Genomic DNA, 19512 nt, shown 5'->3' on the forward strand with positions numbered 1-19512 from the left:
ACTCCCATGTCACTGGAGTATCCACCGGATACTCCACTGAAAATGGAGTATATGATGGGTATTTTGGACAGCTTAAAATTTTGGTGAGTATTTTGGGCGATTATTATTTAAAAATGGTTATTTTGGTTTTTCACCCAAAACAAAATTTATGATTAAATATTTTGAATTTTTCCCGTACACAAATAATAACAATGTAATTAAAGGAAGGAAAAACAATTAATTAAGCGGACAATACAAAACAATCACAGGATTTGGCGGCATGTCTCATCTTTCTCACCTAAGCACACACACACAATCACTTTCCCACTCGATCTGTGCCAGTAGAGTAACAGTGTGTATGCATATTAATTTCAAACCAAACCCCTAATTAATCTCTTAATCTTACTCCCTTTCTACGCTACACCTTCTCTCTCTCTCTCTCTCTCTCTCTCTCTCTCTCTCTCTCTCTCTCTCTCTCTATTTCTCTCTCACACACATTTCCCCCCAATTCTGGTCTCTCTCTCTCTCTCTCTCTCTCTCTCTCTCTCTCTCTCTCTCTCTCTCTCTCTCCCTCTCTCAGATCCACAATTAGGTAAGTGATTACTCCACATCTCCCTTCATTACACGCACACATTGTATATAGCTCAGTACTGTTTGCATCTGATTTTAATTGAGACCTCTCTTCACTTGGTCTTACATTGTAAAATAATTGCCTACCTTATTATATACTAATATTTATGTTTATTTAATTTTGACGTTTTAAACAAGCAAAAAAAACAATAAACAGAAAACACTACTTTAGTGTCTCAACGTTTTGGTCTCCTTTTACTTTTGGGGACTACATTCCCCTCTAGTTTTGAGTTTCAGATTCGCATTTTTCGATTTATTCTCATTTTTCGATTGTTACTTTTCGATTGCTTTAGTGTTGTATTACTACTTTAGGGATTGGAATTCTTGCGTTTTGTTCGGGTTTTGTTTCTGATCTGATAGCTTAATTTCAGTAAAGGTATGTTATGCAACGAATTTGGGTTGAATGTCCGTATTTCTCGCAACACTAATGTTGCTGAGTTTTCGTATTTGATTCGCTCTTCTGTTACTACTGATGAAGTATATGCAAATATTTGGGGGTGTATTTTTTGCGTTATTTAATCAAATCTGAATTAGTTTACACAATGTGCTCTGGTTTAGAAATTGCTTTGGTTGCGGTTGTTTAAGATTACAATTAAGAATGCTAGTTTCTACTTTTACTCATTATCTCTGAGTTTGCTGAGCTGTTTGGATCGTGATGAAGGAACCATGTTAATTCTAAGTTTTAATGTTGAAGATCGGATTGCTGAGTTTTATGTATGGGCTAGGACGTAACGGAAGCTTAAAGACTACCAGCCAATGTTAGATTTGGTTCTGCAGTAATGTCGAGGATCAGCAAGTGGAAGCCGGAGACGACGAAAGTAAAAGTGGTCTTTAGGCTACAATTTAATGCTACACATGTATGTTTGCTCTTCCTAATGCTAAGTTTGGCTCCTCCATGAACATGTTAATGCTGACACATGTATATTATATGTTAAAAAACATATACTTCATGAAAATTTGTAATGTAGTTAAAAAAGATCTACAAATGAGGTCTTCATACTGATAATTATATCTGCTTTCATTTTGATGCATAAACGTATACCAAACCAAGATATATCATAAATGCTTAAGAATATTGGAAGACCTTGAGACTGGTATACTGAGAAATTTAGGTAAAGATTGCAATCGAGCATTTCAAACTGAAAACGTTGATATCCACCCATGTAAATTGACTATATATATTGCTTCTGACTCTGTCACATTTGGATAAAAAAATGTAATACACAAAGCGGACAATATGAATGTAGCATGATATGAGTGTGCATACGTGTAATCCTTCGTATGTGTGTTATTGAGCATATACACACTCATGAAGTGATTTATTTTCTTGATGTTTATATTAAGAAGTCTGTGCTTTGCAGATTCCATTAAGTGGATGGGATAAGTTGTTCATATCTTTTGTTCCCACTGAATCGGGGAAGACATCTGCGAAGACGAGCAAAGCAAATGTGAGAAATGGAGCATGCAAATGGGGAGATCCAATCTATGAAACTACAAGGCTTATTCAGGACACAAAAACCAAAAAATATGATGAGAAGCTTTACAAACTTATTGTCTCCATGGTGCAGTGACTCTGTACTTTTTTTTGTTTGTTATGATTATATTGATGAATCCTAAGTACTCGAGGCTAGTTATTCATCATAAGTAGTTTGACCTCAGGGTTCATCACGGGCTAGCATCTTTGGCGAGGCTACTATCAACCTTGCTGATTATGCAGATGCATCAAAACCTTCTTCTGTTGCAATGCCTCTTAATGGATGCAACTCTGGAGCCATATTGCATGTGAGTGACAAGTTTTGATGGGTAATTCTGGATTAGTTAATTTCTTAGCAATTATAAGCAAAGCAGGCTCTCTTGTCATACTATTAAGTTACAACTCTATTCAGATTGCTACTTTAAGTTGCATTGTACTTGTTTATCAGAAAATATGTCAATGCAACATGTGCAATAGCGATTTGCAGGAAAATAATTAAGAGATTTATTGTTAGTGCCCCAACAGCTTTCTGGTCAAGTCTGCATGTGTCTACCATTTGATACATACAAAAGTATATGTATTTAGGTGGTAATTAACTGGAATCATTCAGACACAGATAAGCTATGCGTGCGCACATACATAAATGTCAACGTAAAAAGGGCCCTTTCATGTAGCTGATGTAAATAACCAATTCAGCTAACTAGGCCAGTTTATAGGCTGCTTTAGGTAATCCAATTTTCAAATTCATAGAACATATTAGAGATGTGTGTATTAGATTCTGTAGAGCTTCATTATATGCCGAGTTATACCTTTTAGTTTTTTAATAAAAGAGAAAGAATAAAGTTACAACCAAGATTCTTATAATCAGTTCAGTTTATGCTATATAACCGTCCGCAGTTTTCAGTAAGCTTTTCAGCCAATTGATTCGTCATCTAGTTTTGGAATGGTTTAAAACCCAATTCCGTTTCTATGTTCACAATGTTATTTTAAATCTTGATTTTAGTCTCTATAGTAAGAATAGAATGTCCCACGAAAATTGCAACCTACCTAAGGTTATATGTGGCTCCAAGACCTCAGATTGCATGCTGTTATTTGTTTTTGTTAATTTTATTCATTTAATCACTATTTTTGTTTATTATTATTGTTAATAATACTTGGGTTGGGTTTGAGTTATAGAATTGCTCTCATTATATACACCTGAAAATATACTTAACCGACATGGAAGAAGTTCTTTTCAAATATAGTATGTTGATTTACTTTAAAATTGGGTTCATCCTTTTTGAATGGCTAGTTATAGTAATTTACCAATTTCTTAGTGATGAACTAGTGTTCGTAGTTCCTTAGTTGATTATCACTATTTGGTGCCAGGTAACAGTCCAGCTGCTAACATCAAAAACTGGGTTCAGGTATTACATGGTTATTTTAAGCTGCATACTTTACTCATGACAGGAATTAAATTAATAGTTATTTGCTGGCAGAGAATTTGAGCAGCAGAGGGAACACCGCGAGAGGGGTTTGCAGATGGGATCTGACTCAAATATGATTGATGATTCTGGTGCTAATAGTGTATCGTCTTTAGATGCAACTACCAGTGATCAGATGGACAAGGTTTGATTATTTATTTCTGTGTGTAATTTCTTTTCATTTGTAATTAAACAGTAAGCAGAATTTTAAAAACATGTAATGCAAAATTACAGGTTGATGACTTTGTTTTCCTGAACAACATCGAAATTCCAGAGTTTAGGAGTAACTGCTGAATTGCTCTGTATATACTGAATGCTAAGATAAATAAATTTAATGAATGCCTTTAATATTTGTATGTACTCTGACAAAAGTGATTATCACAACTGCGCGTAATCTGATTGACCTGGATCTCATGTAGTTGTGGTGCTGGACTGAGTATAGTACTACACAGCTTAGTAGCTTACAATGGAACACTTGTCCAGAATTTCTAGAATAATAATTTGCGAATTTCTTTAGTCAAGTATTAACACAGCGTTTAAAATTTAAGCATGTCCAACTACAATTTTTTGAAAATGTGTGTGTGTGTGTATACATTATATTTGCGATATGATTTGTTCATCTATTCTTGTACTTCCTGTATATAGATAAATGTACGCAGATGATCACACAAATTCGTCCATTTGACTTTTCACGCATTTATGGCAAACAAAAACATGCAGACATAAATTTTATTCTGAATTAAGATTTAATTTTTTACTAATTAAATAGAATTATACAAACAATGATTTCAGAGCCATGTCTTTGATTCGCCTAAAATGCTCGAAAAAAGTTAATAGACAAGTAATAAGAACAGAGGTAGTAAGAATAATCGTAAAGCATGGAATACAAGCATATAGGACATCTGTAGAAGAACTGAGCTATGTATTTTATTCTGGATGTTGAAATGCAGCACATTTTCTGATGTCTATGTACTTCAAATATACGTCTCTAATGACTCTAAAGATTCACAACTCTTTAGACATTTTCATCTTTGCTGCAGTTGCACTTCTGACAGATATCTGTAGAGTGCAGCTGAGAATACGTGCCAGCTGAGAAATATACAATCTTCAGTGACCAAATGTGCCTCAGCATTGTTATAGTTTTTGTTCAATGTTTTTGATTGAATTTGCTCATATTATATACCCTCATTCACTGATGCTCAGTATAATTCTTCATTCTTTCTTTGGCTTTATTTGTATCAGGCACATACAAAAGCGAAAGCCAGACCACAATCTATCGAGTTTCCGTCACATGGACAAGGTTTACGTGAAGAATCTGCAGACTCTGGTGCTGGTTATGATGGCTCATCCAATACTTCAGAAAGTTTTTATGCTGAAAAGAATGATTGCTCAAGCACACATGAAATTGATAGTCTTAAGAGTACTGTATCTGGTGATATAAATGGACTTCCCCATTATCAAAGCCCTAAGAAGGAGAAAGGTGATACATCTGATCATCAATTTCTAGCCCAAGGTAGGAGTGATTGGGTCCAAAGATGGGGTTCTGACTATTCCATGGACCACGGCTTAGCAATTGCATACGAGGAGAACAGTAAGCTTAGAGGGAGTTTGGAGGTGGCTGAATCTTCTGTTCAAGAGCTTAAGATGGAAGTAAGCTCTTTGCGGTGTTATGCTGATGCATTGGGTAAAGAAACACAAAAGTTTGCTTCTAATCTTGTGGCTGAGATTGCTTCTGGTGAAGAGCTGGCAAAAGAGGTTATTCTGCTGAAATCAGAGTGTTCAAAATTTAAAAATGACGTGGAACGACTTAAAAGCCAGAATTTGACCTCTTCATTTGCTAGTAAGGAATCAAGTCAATGTGAGCAGCAGGATCATATTTTGCAAGATAAGCAGGTCAAATGGGTAAAGGGACTTTCAGTTTTGGAGGATAAGATGAAAGACGTCCAAAGAAAAGCATACCTTGGTTTTGATGAAAGGGATTTTAGCTTCCTTCACTCAGATTTGCAGGAGCTTTTTATTATTTTACAGGATATCAGACATGGTACAGGAGCTGTATCTTCAGTATCATCAAATCATGCTGCTATTGATAATTTTGGAACAATGAATTTACATAATAATAAACAGTTCGTATCAGGAACTGGGTTTGATGTTGAGCTGTATCATCCAGAAAATGTGCTTCAATATGTAAGTTTACCCAACCTAGTATCTCAAGACTCTGAATCACGAGTTGCTACTGATGCAATAGAACTTAAAGTTTTGGAGCTTGTACGGGAGTTGGACGAGTCCAAAATTGAAAAAGAAAGTCTTGCAAGAAAAATGGACCAGATGGAGTGCTACTACGAATCTCTTGTCCAGGAGCTTGAGGAAAATCAAAAGCAACTTTTAGGAGAATTACAGAACCTTAGAGGTGAGCATTCGATCTGTATGTACACTATTTCAACTAATAATGCTGAAATGGAGTCAATGCAGAAAGACATGACCGAAAAGATCATTAAATTTTCCGAGGAAAGACAGGAGCTGGATTCTCTTAATAACGAACTTCAAAGAAGGGTTGTAGCATCAGAAGCCGCACTTAAAAGAACACGCTTGAATTACTCAATAGCAGTGGATCAACTGCAGAAGGACCTTGAACTGCTTTCCTTCCAGGTTTTGTCAATGTTTGAAACTAATGAGAACCTCATGAAGCAAGCTTTCTGTGAAACATCACAGCAATGCTTTGATGGATACACAGATATATTGCAGAATGTTGAGGAATCTGGTGTAGCCAAACTCTCGAAGTGTATAAATCAAAGTCCTAGATTAGAGAAACAATTCCTGGGTGGTGATATTCTTGTAGGGGACATGAAAAAATCATTGATTTTGCAAGAAGACATTTACCAAAAGGTTGAAGAAGAGCGCTGTGAAATACATTCGACAAATGTATACCTGGATATCTTCTCAAAAACTCTTAAAGAAACGTTGTTTGAAGCCATTAGTAAAATAAGGTTAATGAAGGAGGAAATGGATGGAATTGCACAGAAATTAGAAGTTAGAATTGAGTCTGAAGATATTTTGATGGGAAAGTTGCAAATGGCAATGGATGAAATTCATGCACTGAACAACTACAAAGCTATCAGCATTTCCAAAAGTAGTGACATGCTTCTACGAAGTCAAATTACAGAAGCGAAGTTAGAGAGTCTTTCGATGGAAAATTGTCATCTCAGAGAGCAGATTATGGAGTGTGAATTACTGATAAAGGAATATAAAAGTTATCAGAGTAAATATGTGACTTGTTCGGCTGAAAAATCAGAGCTTGAAAATTTATTAAAACAGGAAGCAACTGAAAATGAAAAGCTTCGAAGTGAGGTATCCTCCTTGAACTTACAGTTGAAAACTCTCAATGATAGATATAGTGAGTCTGTTGTTTTGAAGAAAAATCTAAAAAGTAATATCATGTCTCTGCAAGATAAGTTGGCTAGTTTGTTGGCATCCTCTGAGCTGCAATCAAGTGGACAATCGCTGTCTTGTGATCTTTCTTTTCAGGATTCTGAGTTGAAAGACTTTTATGACATCATCATGAAATTGGAAGTGACCCAGCTTAATGCATGTAAAAGGATAATTCAACTCACAGAAGAAAAGAAAGATCTGCAGGATGAAAGGCAAATGGCTAACATGTCTGTAAACAATGTCAGATCAGAAATTATTGGCATGAAACAGAAGTTCAAGCATGACATAGAGGACATAGAGGCTAAACTAGATGTGTCTAACACACTGGTCGGAAAGCTTCAGGTGAAATTTGAATCTGTTGCTAGCAAATTTCATTCCAGTGCGGAGGCTGAACAAAATAATGCTCAGCAAAATGAAGAGCTTTTTGCAGATCTTGCTCATGTTGAACTTCAGTTGCAAGAACTTGCTTTTAAACACCAAGAATTTAGTCAAGAAATCTTGGGTTTGGGAAGTACTGCTGAGGAACTTGAAAGGTGTAAGATGATTGTTGCGGAGTTAACACGGGAAAATCAAGAACTTGAAATTTTGTTACAGGCTAAAATTGAGGAATCTTTTAAGCTTGCATCTGATCTTGATAGTGCAAAAGACAGTCTAAGATGTGTGCAGGATGATTTGCACGCTGAAAAAGGCATCAGACACAAGCTAGAAGGTACAGTTGCAGAATATGATATTTGCAAGATGACCATAGCCGGGATAGTACAGGAGAGGACTGATCTTACAGATTTGTTAGAAAAGAAGACCAAAGAATCTGTCGATCTCGCTTCTGACCTTGATAATGTAAAGCAAAGTTACAAATTTCTGCAAGATGATTTTCTTGTTCATGAAGGCGTAAAAGACAAACTGGAAAGTACAATTGGAGATCTTGAGAGGAGCAAGATGACAATTGGTGAATTGAAACAGGAGAAGCAAGATCTTACAATGTTGTTAGAAAGTACGTCCAAGGAATCTGTTAAGCTTAAATGTGATCTTAATAGCCTGAAAGAAAGTTTGAAATCTCTGGAAGACGATTTGATTGTTGAAAAGGGTTTCAGAGACAAGCTGGAAGGTACAGTTGCTGATCTTGAGAGGAGTAAGATAACTATTGACGAGTTATTACAAGAGAAGCAAGATCTCACAGTTCTGTTAGATAGTAAAACTAGGGAGTCACTCAACCTTGCAGCTGATCTTGACATTATGAAAAAAAGTTTAAGATGTTTGCAAGATGAATTGCAGGTTGAAAAAGGCTTCCGGGACAAACTAGAAGATACAGTCACAGAAATTGAAAGAAGCAAAGCAATCATTGATGAGTTAATGCAAGACAAGAAGGGCCTTGTGATGTTGCTGGAGGCTGAAACTGAGAAATCTGCTAAGCAATCATCTGAGCTTAATAGTTTGAATGAAGTAGTGAGTTGTTTGAAAAATGAACTGAATGTTGAAAAGGGCTTCCGGGATGAATTAGAGGTTGCGGTTTTCGAACTTAAAAGTAGCAAGACGACCATTTCGGAGCTGAAACAGGAGAAGCAAGATCTTAAATTGTCTTTAGAGGAAAAGATTGAGGACTCTGTGAAGCTTGAATCTTATGTTGCTAGGGTGAAAGAAAGTTTAAAGTGTCTGCAGGACAATTTGCTTGTTGAAACAGGTCTGAAGGAGAAACTGGAGTGTACAGTTGTGGAAATTACTTCTCAATTAGATGAGGCACAGGACAAGTTGCGTTGCTTTGAGAGTCTGGATGCCAAAATGGTAAACTTGCGGCAATTGCCTTCTAACCTTGATATCAAAAGGTCCCAAAATAATCTTTCAGTGCAGCATAAGGATTTTCAAGAGGAGTCTTCTCATCCTACAGGCCTGAGTTGTCAGTTAGCAGAAATTCATGAGCATGTATTAGCGGCAGAAGTTACACTCACTTTCGTCAAAACCCAGTATGAAAGCCTGATTGAGGACCTTGTGCTGCAACTTGAACAGTCCAAGGGGCAGCATGTAGAGCTTCAAAAAACAAATTTTGATATAGAGTCACAGTTAAAGCATAGTCTTACAAGTGAAACTCATCTAAGTAATGAAAATGCAGAGTTGATGGCATCTGTCCACTGCCTAAGATCTGAGTTAGAAGCATCTGTTACTGAAAACCGGGTCCTGTCGGAGTCTATTAGTGTTTTAATGCCTCAGCTTGAGGAATTCAAAAGAAAGTCGGTTACTTTGGAGGCTGAACTTAATCAGGATGCAAGAGTGCACAAAGAACTCAAAGACAAGCTGCAGACAGCTGAGGAGGAGATTTGTGAATTGATATTCTGTAATGCTGAAAAAGAAATTGAAATGATTGTTTTCAGAGAGATATTAGATGAACAGAAAGGTCACATAGCCCTGATGGAAAAATCTAATATTGAATCCTTCAAGTTGCAGAATCAGATTGATGACATTACCAGAAAGCTGTCTGAACAGATCCTTAGAACAGAAGAATTCAAAAACTTGTCTGTTCATTTGAAGGAGCTTAAAGACAAAGCTGAAGCTGAATGTCTCTTGGCTCGTGAGAAAAAAGGACCTGAAGGGCCATCTTTTGCTGTACAAGAGTCCCTGCGTATTGCTTTCATTAAAGAACAATATGAAACCAAGCTTCAAGAGCTAAGGCAGCAGATTTCAATTTCTAAAAAGCACGGGGAGGAGATGCTATGGAAATTACAAGATGTTGTTAATGAACTTGAAGACAGGAAGAAAACTGAAGCCTCTCACTTGAAGAGAAACGAAGAGCTGTCAATTAAGGTCTTGGAGTTGGAGGCCCAATTACAATCAGTATTCTCTGATAAGCGTGAAAAAACTAATGCTTATGATAGAATACAGACTGAATTGGACTGTGCAATATTAAGCCTTGAATGCTGCAAGGAAGAAAAAGAAAAACTTGAATTATCTTTGCGTGAATGTGTGGAGGAGAAATCTATAATAACAGCTGAACTTGCATTGAGAAAAGAACATCTGGAGAATTCTGTAAGTTCCATTGATATCCAAGACGAAGTTGCTGTGGACACAATCAAGAGCATATCTAGCAATGTAAGTAATGGTAAGTCAAGCTCTGTATCATCCACTACTGATGTTTCAAATGGAGATTCATCTTTAAAGCTTTCCTCTGAGTACTTTGACCGCAATAGCCACATGGATAGTGAACAAATTCTTGATACAAGCTTGGTTCAAGTTAAGAAAGCTAAAAATTCAGTTTCACCTAATAATGGGCAAGCCATCCAGGTAATAACCTTTTGATTGCCGTTTTCTGAGTGTTTAAAGTGATATTTGATGATATAATAATTTGGAACTGGTTAATATGTTTAGTGTTAACTATTATGCATGTGATTTGTGAATAAACAATTTATACTGTGTTTATCACTTAAAATGCTAGGATACCGAAACCATATTGCTGTGAATCAAAATTACTGCAGAATACTGCAGTGAGAAATATTTATCTTAGTTCATCCCTGAATTTGGTTCTTCCTTTCTACATGCATTGCAACTTCTCTGTCTACAGATTTTTTTATACATTTTACAACACTGCAGGTTCTAGAATCCAAAGGTCTTCTTTCAGAAGAAGGAAAGTTGTCACCCAGTATATCCAAGGATATTGCTGTTAATCAGAATTTCCGAGCTGAAACTTTGAAGTCTAGCATAGACCACCTTCACGAAGAGGTACTTATCTTGCATTATGAGGGGAAGGAGGCAACTGGTTAATTTCCTTTAAAGTATATATTAGTTTAATGCATGTGCAAAAATGAGATACAAGCTGTTGTTGGATAACGTGTGACATTTCAGGAGTCCACTACATTAATCAATGTTTTCTTGCAGTTAGAGAGGATGAAGAATGAAAACTCCCATATTTCACAGGCTAATCATGACCCATACGTTCAAGATTTACAAAGTGAACTCATGCATTTACACAAGGTATTTTGTGCCAAAACTCTTTTTATAATGTTGTACCGCATAAGTCTAGAATCTCTACTTTATATTTCTCACAACTTTTGGTCATAGGCAAATCAAGATCTGGAAAGCATGTTTCCTTGGTTTCATAATTGTTTGGAAAGCGGTAATGCTCTAGAACGGGTACTTGCCTTAGAAATTGAGCTCGCAGAGGCACTAAGGGCAAAGAAGACATCAAGCTTGCATATCCAGAGGTAGGTCGACCACTCTTCCTCACAAACTTGATCTTTGTTCTTGCAATACTCATGTGTATGCTGCCACATTTCATATGTTTGTTTTAGAGTTATTTGCAAAATGCATCCCCTGATTTGGCCAAAATGCGTTTTTTACCTATTCTTTATATAACTGCACTTTGCATCCCCTAATTATTTTTAGCGCGACAAATTGCACCCTTTTCGTTAAATTTGTTAAAATTCTCAGGGGTATTTTAGGAAATTAAAATATTTAACTATAATTATATTATTATTTAAGCTTTTTGACCCTCTAAATGATACTTTTCAAAAAAATTTAAAGAACGGAAGTTGTAGAGAACGAAAAAATCTTTTCAAAATAATAACATTAAAAAATTATCAAAAATTTTACAAAGCCAAAATTAAATTAAATCTATACTTAATGAATTTATTAAAAAGAATTATAAAAAAGAATATTTCAGTTTTGAACCTTTTTATTTCAGGAAGATCTTTTCATTCCCTACAACTTTCATTCTTTAATTTTTTTTCAGAATGTATCGTTTAGAGGGTTAAAAACCTTAATTAAAGATTTAAAAATAATTAAATATTTTAATTTCCTAAAATACCCCTGAGAATTTTAACAAAATTAACGAAAAGGGTGCAATTTGTCGCGCCAAAAATAGTTAGGGGATGCAAAGTGTAGTTATATAAAGTATAGGTAAAAAACGAATTTGGGCCAAATCATGGGGATGCATTTTGCAAATAACTCTTTGTTTTACAGCAACTTATAATATTTTGAATGACTAGAAACTTAACATTACGGGGGAATGGAACAGTATAAATCACTTCTGTAGTTTGATCGATTTGTGTTGGTTTTGTGCATTCATGCTTTTTGAGCTAGTCATTAGCCTTTCATAAGCTCAGTGGTGTAAACTGAATTTGGAGGTTCAACAAAGATAAAAGAACTTGGTATGGCAGAATATTATTTTCATGGAATTTGAGTTTGAATTTGACCTTCCACAGAAATTTTAAGCATCTGTTACTATTTAGCAAACTCTGGTAACTTTCCGTTCAAATTTATACTATTTGGAGCTCATGTACGAAGTGCTTGTTGTACTCAATCACCCCAAAAATTAATCAAACTATAGAGTGATAGACTAAGCTATTTAGCAAACTCCCAAGTTCTGCATAGAAATCTTTGTTATTGATTCCAACTGCTTGTAAAATTTAATGGTTTTTTTTCTGCCTGGCTTTTAGTTCATTCCTCAAGCAACACAGTGATGAAGAAGCGGTCCTTAAAAGCTTTAAAGACATTAACGAACTGATCAAGGAGATGCTGGAACTCAAGGCCAAGTATGCAAGTGTAGAGACGGAACTGAAAGAGATGCATGACCGTTACTCTGACCTAAGCCTTCAATTTGCTGAGGTAGAAGGCGAGAGACAAAAACTCACCATGACACTGAGAAATATTCGCACACCCAAGAAACCTGGCTACTTGAATCGCTCATCCTCCGACACCCTCTGGGACCAATAAGTCCGCTTCACAACCTCATCGGTCTGTTTCTTCTGTTACATAGTGTTAATGCTCTCCCTCCTAGATGTATATTATCTCTGTAAATCAACATCACTTCATCTGCTGGTAATCTCCTGATAAACCAGTCTTGAAGCTCTGACGCGAGACACCATAGACCAAGACAGTATTCCTATCTTTCTGGCCGGAATGTTGTATCCTTCCGGACATGTACTTTTGTAGATTCCGATATCTTTAATTTATCTTTTTCCCTACTCAAAATTCAGATGTATAGATACTGTTTATTATTATTATTATTATATTATATGTTTATCAATTGTGTCCTCGTTGCTCCTCGATCTTTTTTTTTAATTATTATTGTAGTGAACCCGTAGCCGCTACTTTTGGGTCCGCAACCTCACGGGCTCACGCAATAATTTGCAAATCATGTGAACCAATATAAACAACACTTAAGCGACATGCTTTAGTTCAGGAGGTATAAGAGCATATGCACCGGGGAGATCAAAACTTTGATTCATGAAATGAATCAATGGAGTTTAACATAATCTTTATGCATCGGGAGTAAATCGACTCCATCAATTCATCAAGCTCTCCTTTGATTTTTGATGGAGTCATCAACGGACTTCAATTACTATTTACACCAAAACTAACCTATTTTTAGTAGTATTTTAAGATTTTGTCTATCTCTTTCTTCCATTCTCTCTTCTGAAAATCCTTTTTTAAGTCCAGCAAATAGTAATTCATGAATTGATTGAGCCATATGGCTGCATAAAATTTAAGTTAAAAAGTTGATTTATTATGAACAGTAATTGACTCCATCAATTTTATCAATGAATTGATTAATCAAAACTTTTCATGGGTGTATATGCTCTAAAAGCAGTCACAATGGTGGCCATTTCACTGCCTCATTTCACTGCCTCGGTCCACTTAAATGACATGGGTAAATGATATGGGCAACACTTTTATCATTGTATTGAACGAGGGAAAAGAGGTTGTGATCGGGGTGGTGGCCTTACCCACTTGACATGCTTTTTCATTTTTTATTAACTGAATTAACAAGTCAGTAAAACAGTGTTACTTTATCGGTTCTATTTTTCACTTTATCACCATCGGATTAACCGGGCCATTTGCTTTTCATACCCATTTCAACTCACGTGACATAGAGGTGGTTGGGAGAAAAAATGGAAAACGTTCTAACCATTGTGGATGCTCTAATCATAAATTCTCCACCCATTCGAACCTCGTTGCTCTTACATTTTACAAAATAATGAGTAGGCTTGTTTTTTTCAAATAAAAGATTAAAAAGCCGGAATATCCAATTTATAAATACAGACTCTTTTTTTTTGCAAATTGAAATATAGTCATTTAATAATAAATCCTTTTTTATTGGTTTGTATATTTTTGAGCTTCAACCCATGGTTATATAATTTTTCGTAAACCCAGCCGTTGTTTATTTGATCAAGAAAGAAAGAAACATACTCACAATTAATCAATGGTTCTTGTTGTTGTTTCTCCAACACTTCGTTCACTACTATCAAATTTATACTCCCTTTCTTCAAGAACAAGACCATGTTTATTACACTCAAGAACAACAATCTCTCTCCTCTTCTCTCTCTACACTAAACCCACCCATTTCTCCCCTCTTCATCTCTCTCCTAAACCCCCCAGTCTCTTCTGCTCAAAAGGTCTCTCTCTCTCTCTCTCTCTCTCTCTCTCTCTCTCTCTCTCTCTCTCTCTCTCTCTCTCTCTCTCTCCCTCTCTCTCTCTCTCTCTCTCGCTCTCTCCCTCTCTCTCTCTCTCTCTCCCTCTCTCCCTCCCTCTCCCTCTCTCCCTCCCTCTCTCTCTCTCCCTCCCTCTCTCTCCCTCGCGCTCTCTCTCTCTCTCTCTCCCTCGCGCTCTCTCTCTCTCTCTCTCTCTCTCTCTCCCTCTCCCTCTCTTTATCTCTCTGTATATATTTTAATAAAGTTTGCTGCTTTTTCAGCTGCAGAGAGAACAGTGGTGCTGAACCATGATGCAAGAGTGACTATAAATTCAGACCCAGTTGCAGATTCAAGTGCTACTATTGCTGCTATTGTTACTTCAATTGGTGGACCACCTGGGGCTGTGGGGATTGTCAGATTATCGGGTCCTACTGCGGTTGCAATTGTTTCGAAAGTGTTTAGTCCTGGAGTTAGGAAGAAGAAGAGGAGAGATGATTATAATTGGAAACCCACTAGCCATTTTGTTGAATATGGTCTTGTTTTCGACTCCGATGATAATGTTGTTGATGAGGTACATTTTGCTTCATTCTTTTTTTTTTTGCTATTATGGGAAACTCACCAGCCATTTTGTTGAATATGTGCATATGTTTTTGTGTTGGATCCTGATGATATGTTGTTGATGAGGTACATTTGGGCCATTCATATGTTTGTAATTGTGCATATTTATTGTAGTTCCTGTTAATTGGGAACAATTTGAGAGCATACTTTTAGTTTTTATACTAATATTGTGTATTTGTTAATTAATTGTGTAATTGGGACTTGAAATGCTAAAAGAATGCCGTGAAACTGTAAAATTAGTATTTTTTTTAATTAATGGTGGGGAATTTCATGTTTTATAAGGTTTTGGCTGTACCCATGTTGGCCCCTAGATCATATACACGAGAAGATATAGTTGAGCTTCAGTGTCATGGCAGTGAGGTATGTCTGCAGCGTGTACTGAGAGTATGCCTAGAAGCTGGAGCAAGGCTTGCAGAGCCAGGTTACTTCCTATGATTTTCTGAAATTTATTAATCTTGGTGTGAAGTTGTATGGATTTATAAAATTTTAATGTCGTTGCTAAAATCAGCAGTTTTCTTCTGAAATCAAGGTGCAGTTTTCATTGTCCATGCGTCTATTTTTAGGTTGTCTTTTGAATGAATCATCTCTCGTAGATGGTCGTATTGACTATTGAGTCTTGATCAATTCCGCATCTTTCAGGAGCTACTGTTTGCCAAATTTCACAAAGATTAACACTTTTTTATGTATGATTACTGATATGACGCAGAAGACTGGTTAACATTAGGTTTCATGTACATGGACATGAATTGTGTGGTTACTGTAGTAGAGAAATGTATGTTTAACTCATTTTTTTTTCTTTGTCACCAGGTGAGTTCACCCTCCGTGCTTTCCTAAATGGTCGTTTAGATCTTTCCCAAGCTGAAAATGTGGGAGCACTTATATCGGCCAAGTCTGTGGCTGCTGTAGATGCTGCATTGGCGGGAATCCAGGCATGAGATGTTTAACATTCAAAATTATCATTCATCTGTTATACTAAAGTTCGATAGGCATATGGTGAATTTCCCGAAATATTCTCTATGCAGGGTGGTTTCTCTTCTTTGGTAAAATCACTGAGAATTCAGTGCATTGAGTTACTTACTGAGATTGAAGCTCGTTTAGATTTTGAGGATGAAATGCCACCGCTAGATGTGGATCTAGCTATGAATAAGATACGTGCAATGTCTGATAATGTGAAGGATGCACTTGAAACTGCTAATTATGACAAACTTCTGCAGTCTGGATTGCAGGTATTATTTAGATCAGAATGGATAGCAATTCATTTATTAAGTGAACTCTCCCTTGCTTTAAGTTGTTGATCTAGAAATTTGCTTTCCAGTATCCTTTGTTGCCATGCTAATGATGTATAATTGGCTATACTACTTTAACAGCACTACCATAAACCCTACAACCTATACTGCTGATGCATCTGTTCCATACAAGTAGTTTCAATCTTGTTAATTTGCTTACTTATTTCAGATATGTTTTTGTTTCGAGGAATATCAGTACAAAACTAGTAGAATGATTTACAAGCACAAATCAGGCTTGCATACAATCATAAACAAATCCAAGCAGAAATCAGACTATATTACCTCTTGAATATGTATTAGAAATACATTTTATCGAAAAATATACCGAGCATATGATTTTCCGATATGAGCCGGATGAAGAGGTACAGAGGTGCTGCTGTGATGATTCATTTTATTAGTTCTTTACCTTTTAACAGCATACCGCCATAATCATTTCCTTCTTCTAGGTATGCAAATACCTTATGGTAAATATATAATACCCTCATCCCTATTTATACTCCGGCAGATAGCAATCATTGGCAGGCCTAATGTTGGGAAATCTAGCCTTCTCAATGCATGGAGCAAGGTATGTTCCATATAGTTTTGTCACTTAAGTTCATATTTTGCTTTACATATAATCAGTAACTGTTGAACTTTCAAGGGAATCTCACATGTCTAATTTGTAAAATTGGTGGAGTGAGCCCTACAAAATTTACTAAATGTTCTAGAGCAATAACTATATAATTCTACTCCAGAAAATTAACTTTGTCATTTTACAATATTTTCTCCTAATACTTATCTTTATGCAAAGAGAACCTACATATTATCCTTATAATCTGTTGTACACTGATATACTGCTCTAGTGCTCTTCATAATATATTCTCCCTCTCCTTTTTAATATAATAAGATTTCAACTGTAGGACTTCTGCTCTCAACTGAGAAACTTCTCTTGCTATTACTAAGTCTTCATTTTCTCCTGTATCGTGTCCTCCACTTATTTTTCACTTTTTCTCTTATTGCATGTCATATTTACTCTTTAGTATGCAGACTGAGAGGGCAATAGTGACAAACGTTGCTGGAACCACAAGGGATATTTTAGAAGCTGATATTAATGTTCATGGTATACCTGTCACCCTCCTTGACACTGCTGGTATAAGGGAAACCGAGGATGTTGTAGAAAAAATTGGTAAGCCTTGTTTTATGGAATATCTTTATGGAAATAATTTATTGAAGCAGATACTGTGGTTTCTGTATTTCTGACCACTTTGTTCCCTGATAGTATATTGATCTTTGTTGTCACAGGAGTAGAGAGATCTAGAGCAGCTGCTATGAGTGCTGATGTGGTTATAATGGCAATAAATGCACTTGAGGGCTGGACTTCCGAAGACAAAGAACTTCTTGATAGAATTAATTGCAATAAGGTTCTGTCTTATCTATCTTTTTATCTCCCCTTAATTCATTGATTTATCAGTATTAGTCAAGACTTTTTATAAATTGGAATACTCGTAGTTCTGATTTTAGCACATATGTGAATTCTCAATATTGCTGCTTTTTGTTTGATAAAATTTGTGCGAATTGATTATGGACATCTATTCTAGAATGGTAGAAATGTAGGTAAGACATGGTGGGAGGGAAGTAAATATCTTCATGTAGGAGTACTTGGTTAGTTTTATGCTCTGTGATATTTTTTGCTTATTGCTAAGTTGGAAACTTTAGTTTCTTAAGAGACTTGGCTGGAGAGGGAAGTGTATATCATACAAATTGCTTCAATATACAACAGTTAATGTCACATAACTTGTTTAGGTTAATACCATCATTTTTTTCTCTAAGGCCTTTATAATTTTGGCTGTTCGTATCTACAGAGTGCATATGAATCTGCTTCTCCAGTGATCCTTGTAATCAATAAAATTGACTGTGTTCCAAATGCTTGCTCCAAATGGGTCAACAACAGTGACTACACGTTTGCAAAGTGCATTTTTACTTGTGCTGTCACTGGTCAAGGCATACAGGATCTCGAGGCGGCAATACTAGAAATTATTGGTCTTGACAGGATTCCTAGAGGGGGGCGCAAGTGGGCTGTGAACCAGGTCAACTTTTTTTTGTTGTATCTACCTTGCATATCACATTAGCTTCTATTCTATTGTTGATACTAGCGAAAATTGACTTGGAAAGATTATATAAATACGCTATGCCAAAACTCATTGATGAGAAAACAAACTTTGGGTTCAAATAAAGTTGCATACAGTTAGATGTGTAGTATTATATGCTTAGGTAGTGATCCTTAGATATCCGTCTAACTTGCACCAACCTGTCAGAGATCCCTTACATAACATACGACCTAATACATGAACCTATAACTTTACTAATCTCACTATATATGGTTCAAAAGATTATAACTTTACATTTTAACATCTCTAACTATATTTAATCCCTTAAATAATCGCATGAAACAACTTTTGGACACTTTTCAATTTAATATAGGATACTATATTACCATCTCTTACAGACGTGAAGCCCGATGTGGTTGTTTGTCTGTTGATTGTAAGATGAAAAAACAATATTTTGTTCTAGTCACAGTTTATTCTTACGGTACTTTCAATAATATATCTGTATGCGTAGTTAAACAATAATCATCATTGTAGTTTTTAAGCAGCTTGCAATAACTATTAAAGCCGAAAGAACTGAATTTTCAAAACTTCAAATTGTTAATTTTTGGTGTTTTTATTTTGTCGAGAAGAGCCACTGTTTGTTGTCCTTGTCTATTTATGTCATTTTTTCCCAGAGATAGTGCATAAGCTGAGCTAGTTACTCACCCTAATGCCTAATGTCATCATGATATCTTTATCTCAAATGTCGTTTACTTCAGTTAATTAAGATTTAATATGGATTTCTGAGGCCTTTAGTTTTGTTTTGATGAAATATCAGAGGCATTGTGAGCAACTTCTTCGGACCAAGGATGCCCTTATTAGGTTAATGTCAACAATCGAGGATGAAATGCCTTTAGACTTTTGGACAATTGATCTGAGGGATGCTGCTATGGCTCTTGCTCAAATTAGTGGAGAGGACATATCTGAAGAAGTTTTATCTAGCATCTTCAGCAAATTTTGTATCGGTAAATAGTCGAGTTGAGAGGACATACAATATAGATAGCCAAAGAACAGAATTTAGATTGCCAAAGATGTTTATGGTCACATTTTGTGTTGCTAATTTTTTGATTTATAGCAAAGTGATTGCTTTCCGGTCACTTCTCTAAGATATTTTCA

At 35.9% G+C, this 19512-nt stretch overlaps 2 protein-coding genes across 4 annotated transcripts; both read left to right on the forward strand.

The window, feature by feature from the left end:
• Positions 1–250: 250 nt before the first annotated feature.
• On the forward strand, positions 251–12982 carry LOC141721649 (uncharacterized). 3 transcript variants are annotated; one of them, XM_074524648.1, is made up of 11 exons: positions 251–571; positions 1304–1466; positions 1971–2171; positions 2269–2391; positions 3452–3489; positions 3562–3691; positions 4789–10242; positions 10549–10677; positions 10834–10929; positions 11017–11159; positions 12393–12982. In XM_074524648.1, exons 2-11 carry the CDS (start codon positions 1389–1391, stop codon positions 12667–12669), a joined length of 6669 nt encoding a protein of 2222 aa, XP_074380749.1. In that variant the 5' UTR covers positions 251–571; positions 1304–1388; the 3' UTR covers positions 12670–12982. The 3 variants fall into 3 exon arrangements, with proteins under 3 accessions (XP_074380749.1, XP_074380750.1, XP_074380751.1); XM_074524649.1 differs by lacking the exon at positions 251–571 and adding an exon at positions 762–985; XM_074524650.1 differs by lacking the exons at positions 251–571; positions 3452–3489 and having other exon boundaries at positions 1309–1466.
• Positions 12983–14120: 1138 nt separating this feature from the next.
• LOC141721650 (uncharacterized) lies at positions 14121–19487 on the forward strand. Its single transcript, XM_074524651.1, has 10 exons — positions 14121–14351; positions 14648–14937; positions 15267–15405; positions 15792–15913; positions 16007–16210; positions 16776–16835; positions 17297–17435; positions 17552–17670; positions 18112–18336; positions 19175–19487. The coding sequence occupies exons 1-10, from the start codon at positions 14159–14161 to the stop codon at positions 19367–19369; spliced, it is 1686 nt and encodes a 561-aa protein (XP_074380752.1). The 5' UTR covers positions 14121–14158; the 3' UTR covers positions 19370–19487.
• The last annotated feature ends 25 nt before the right edge of the window (positions 19488–19512 follow it).

Source organism: Apium graveolens, chromosome 4 (assembly GCF_009905375.1).
Source record: "Apium graveolens cultivar Ventura chromosome 4, ASM990537v1, whole genome shotgun sequence".
Taxonomy (NCBI): Eukaryota; Viridiplantae; Streptophyta; class Magnoliopsida; order Apiales; family Apiaceae; genus Apium; species Apium graveolens.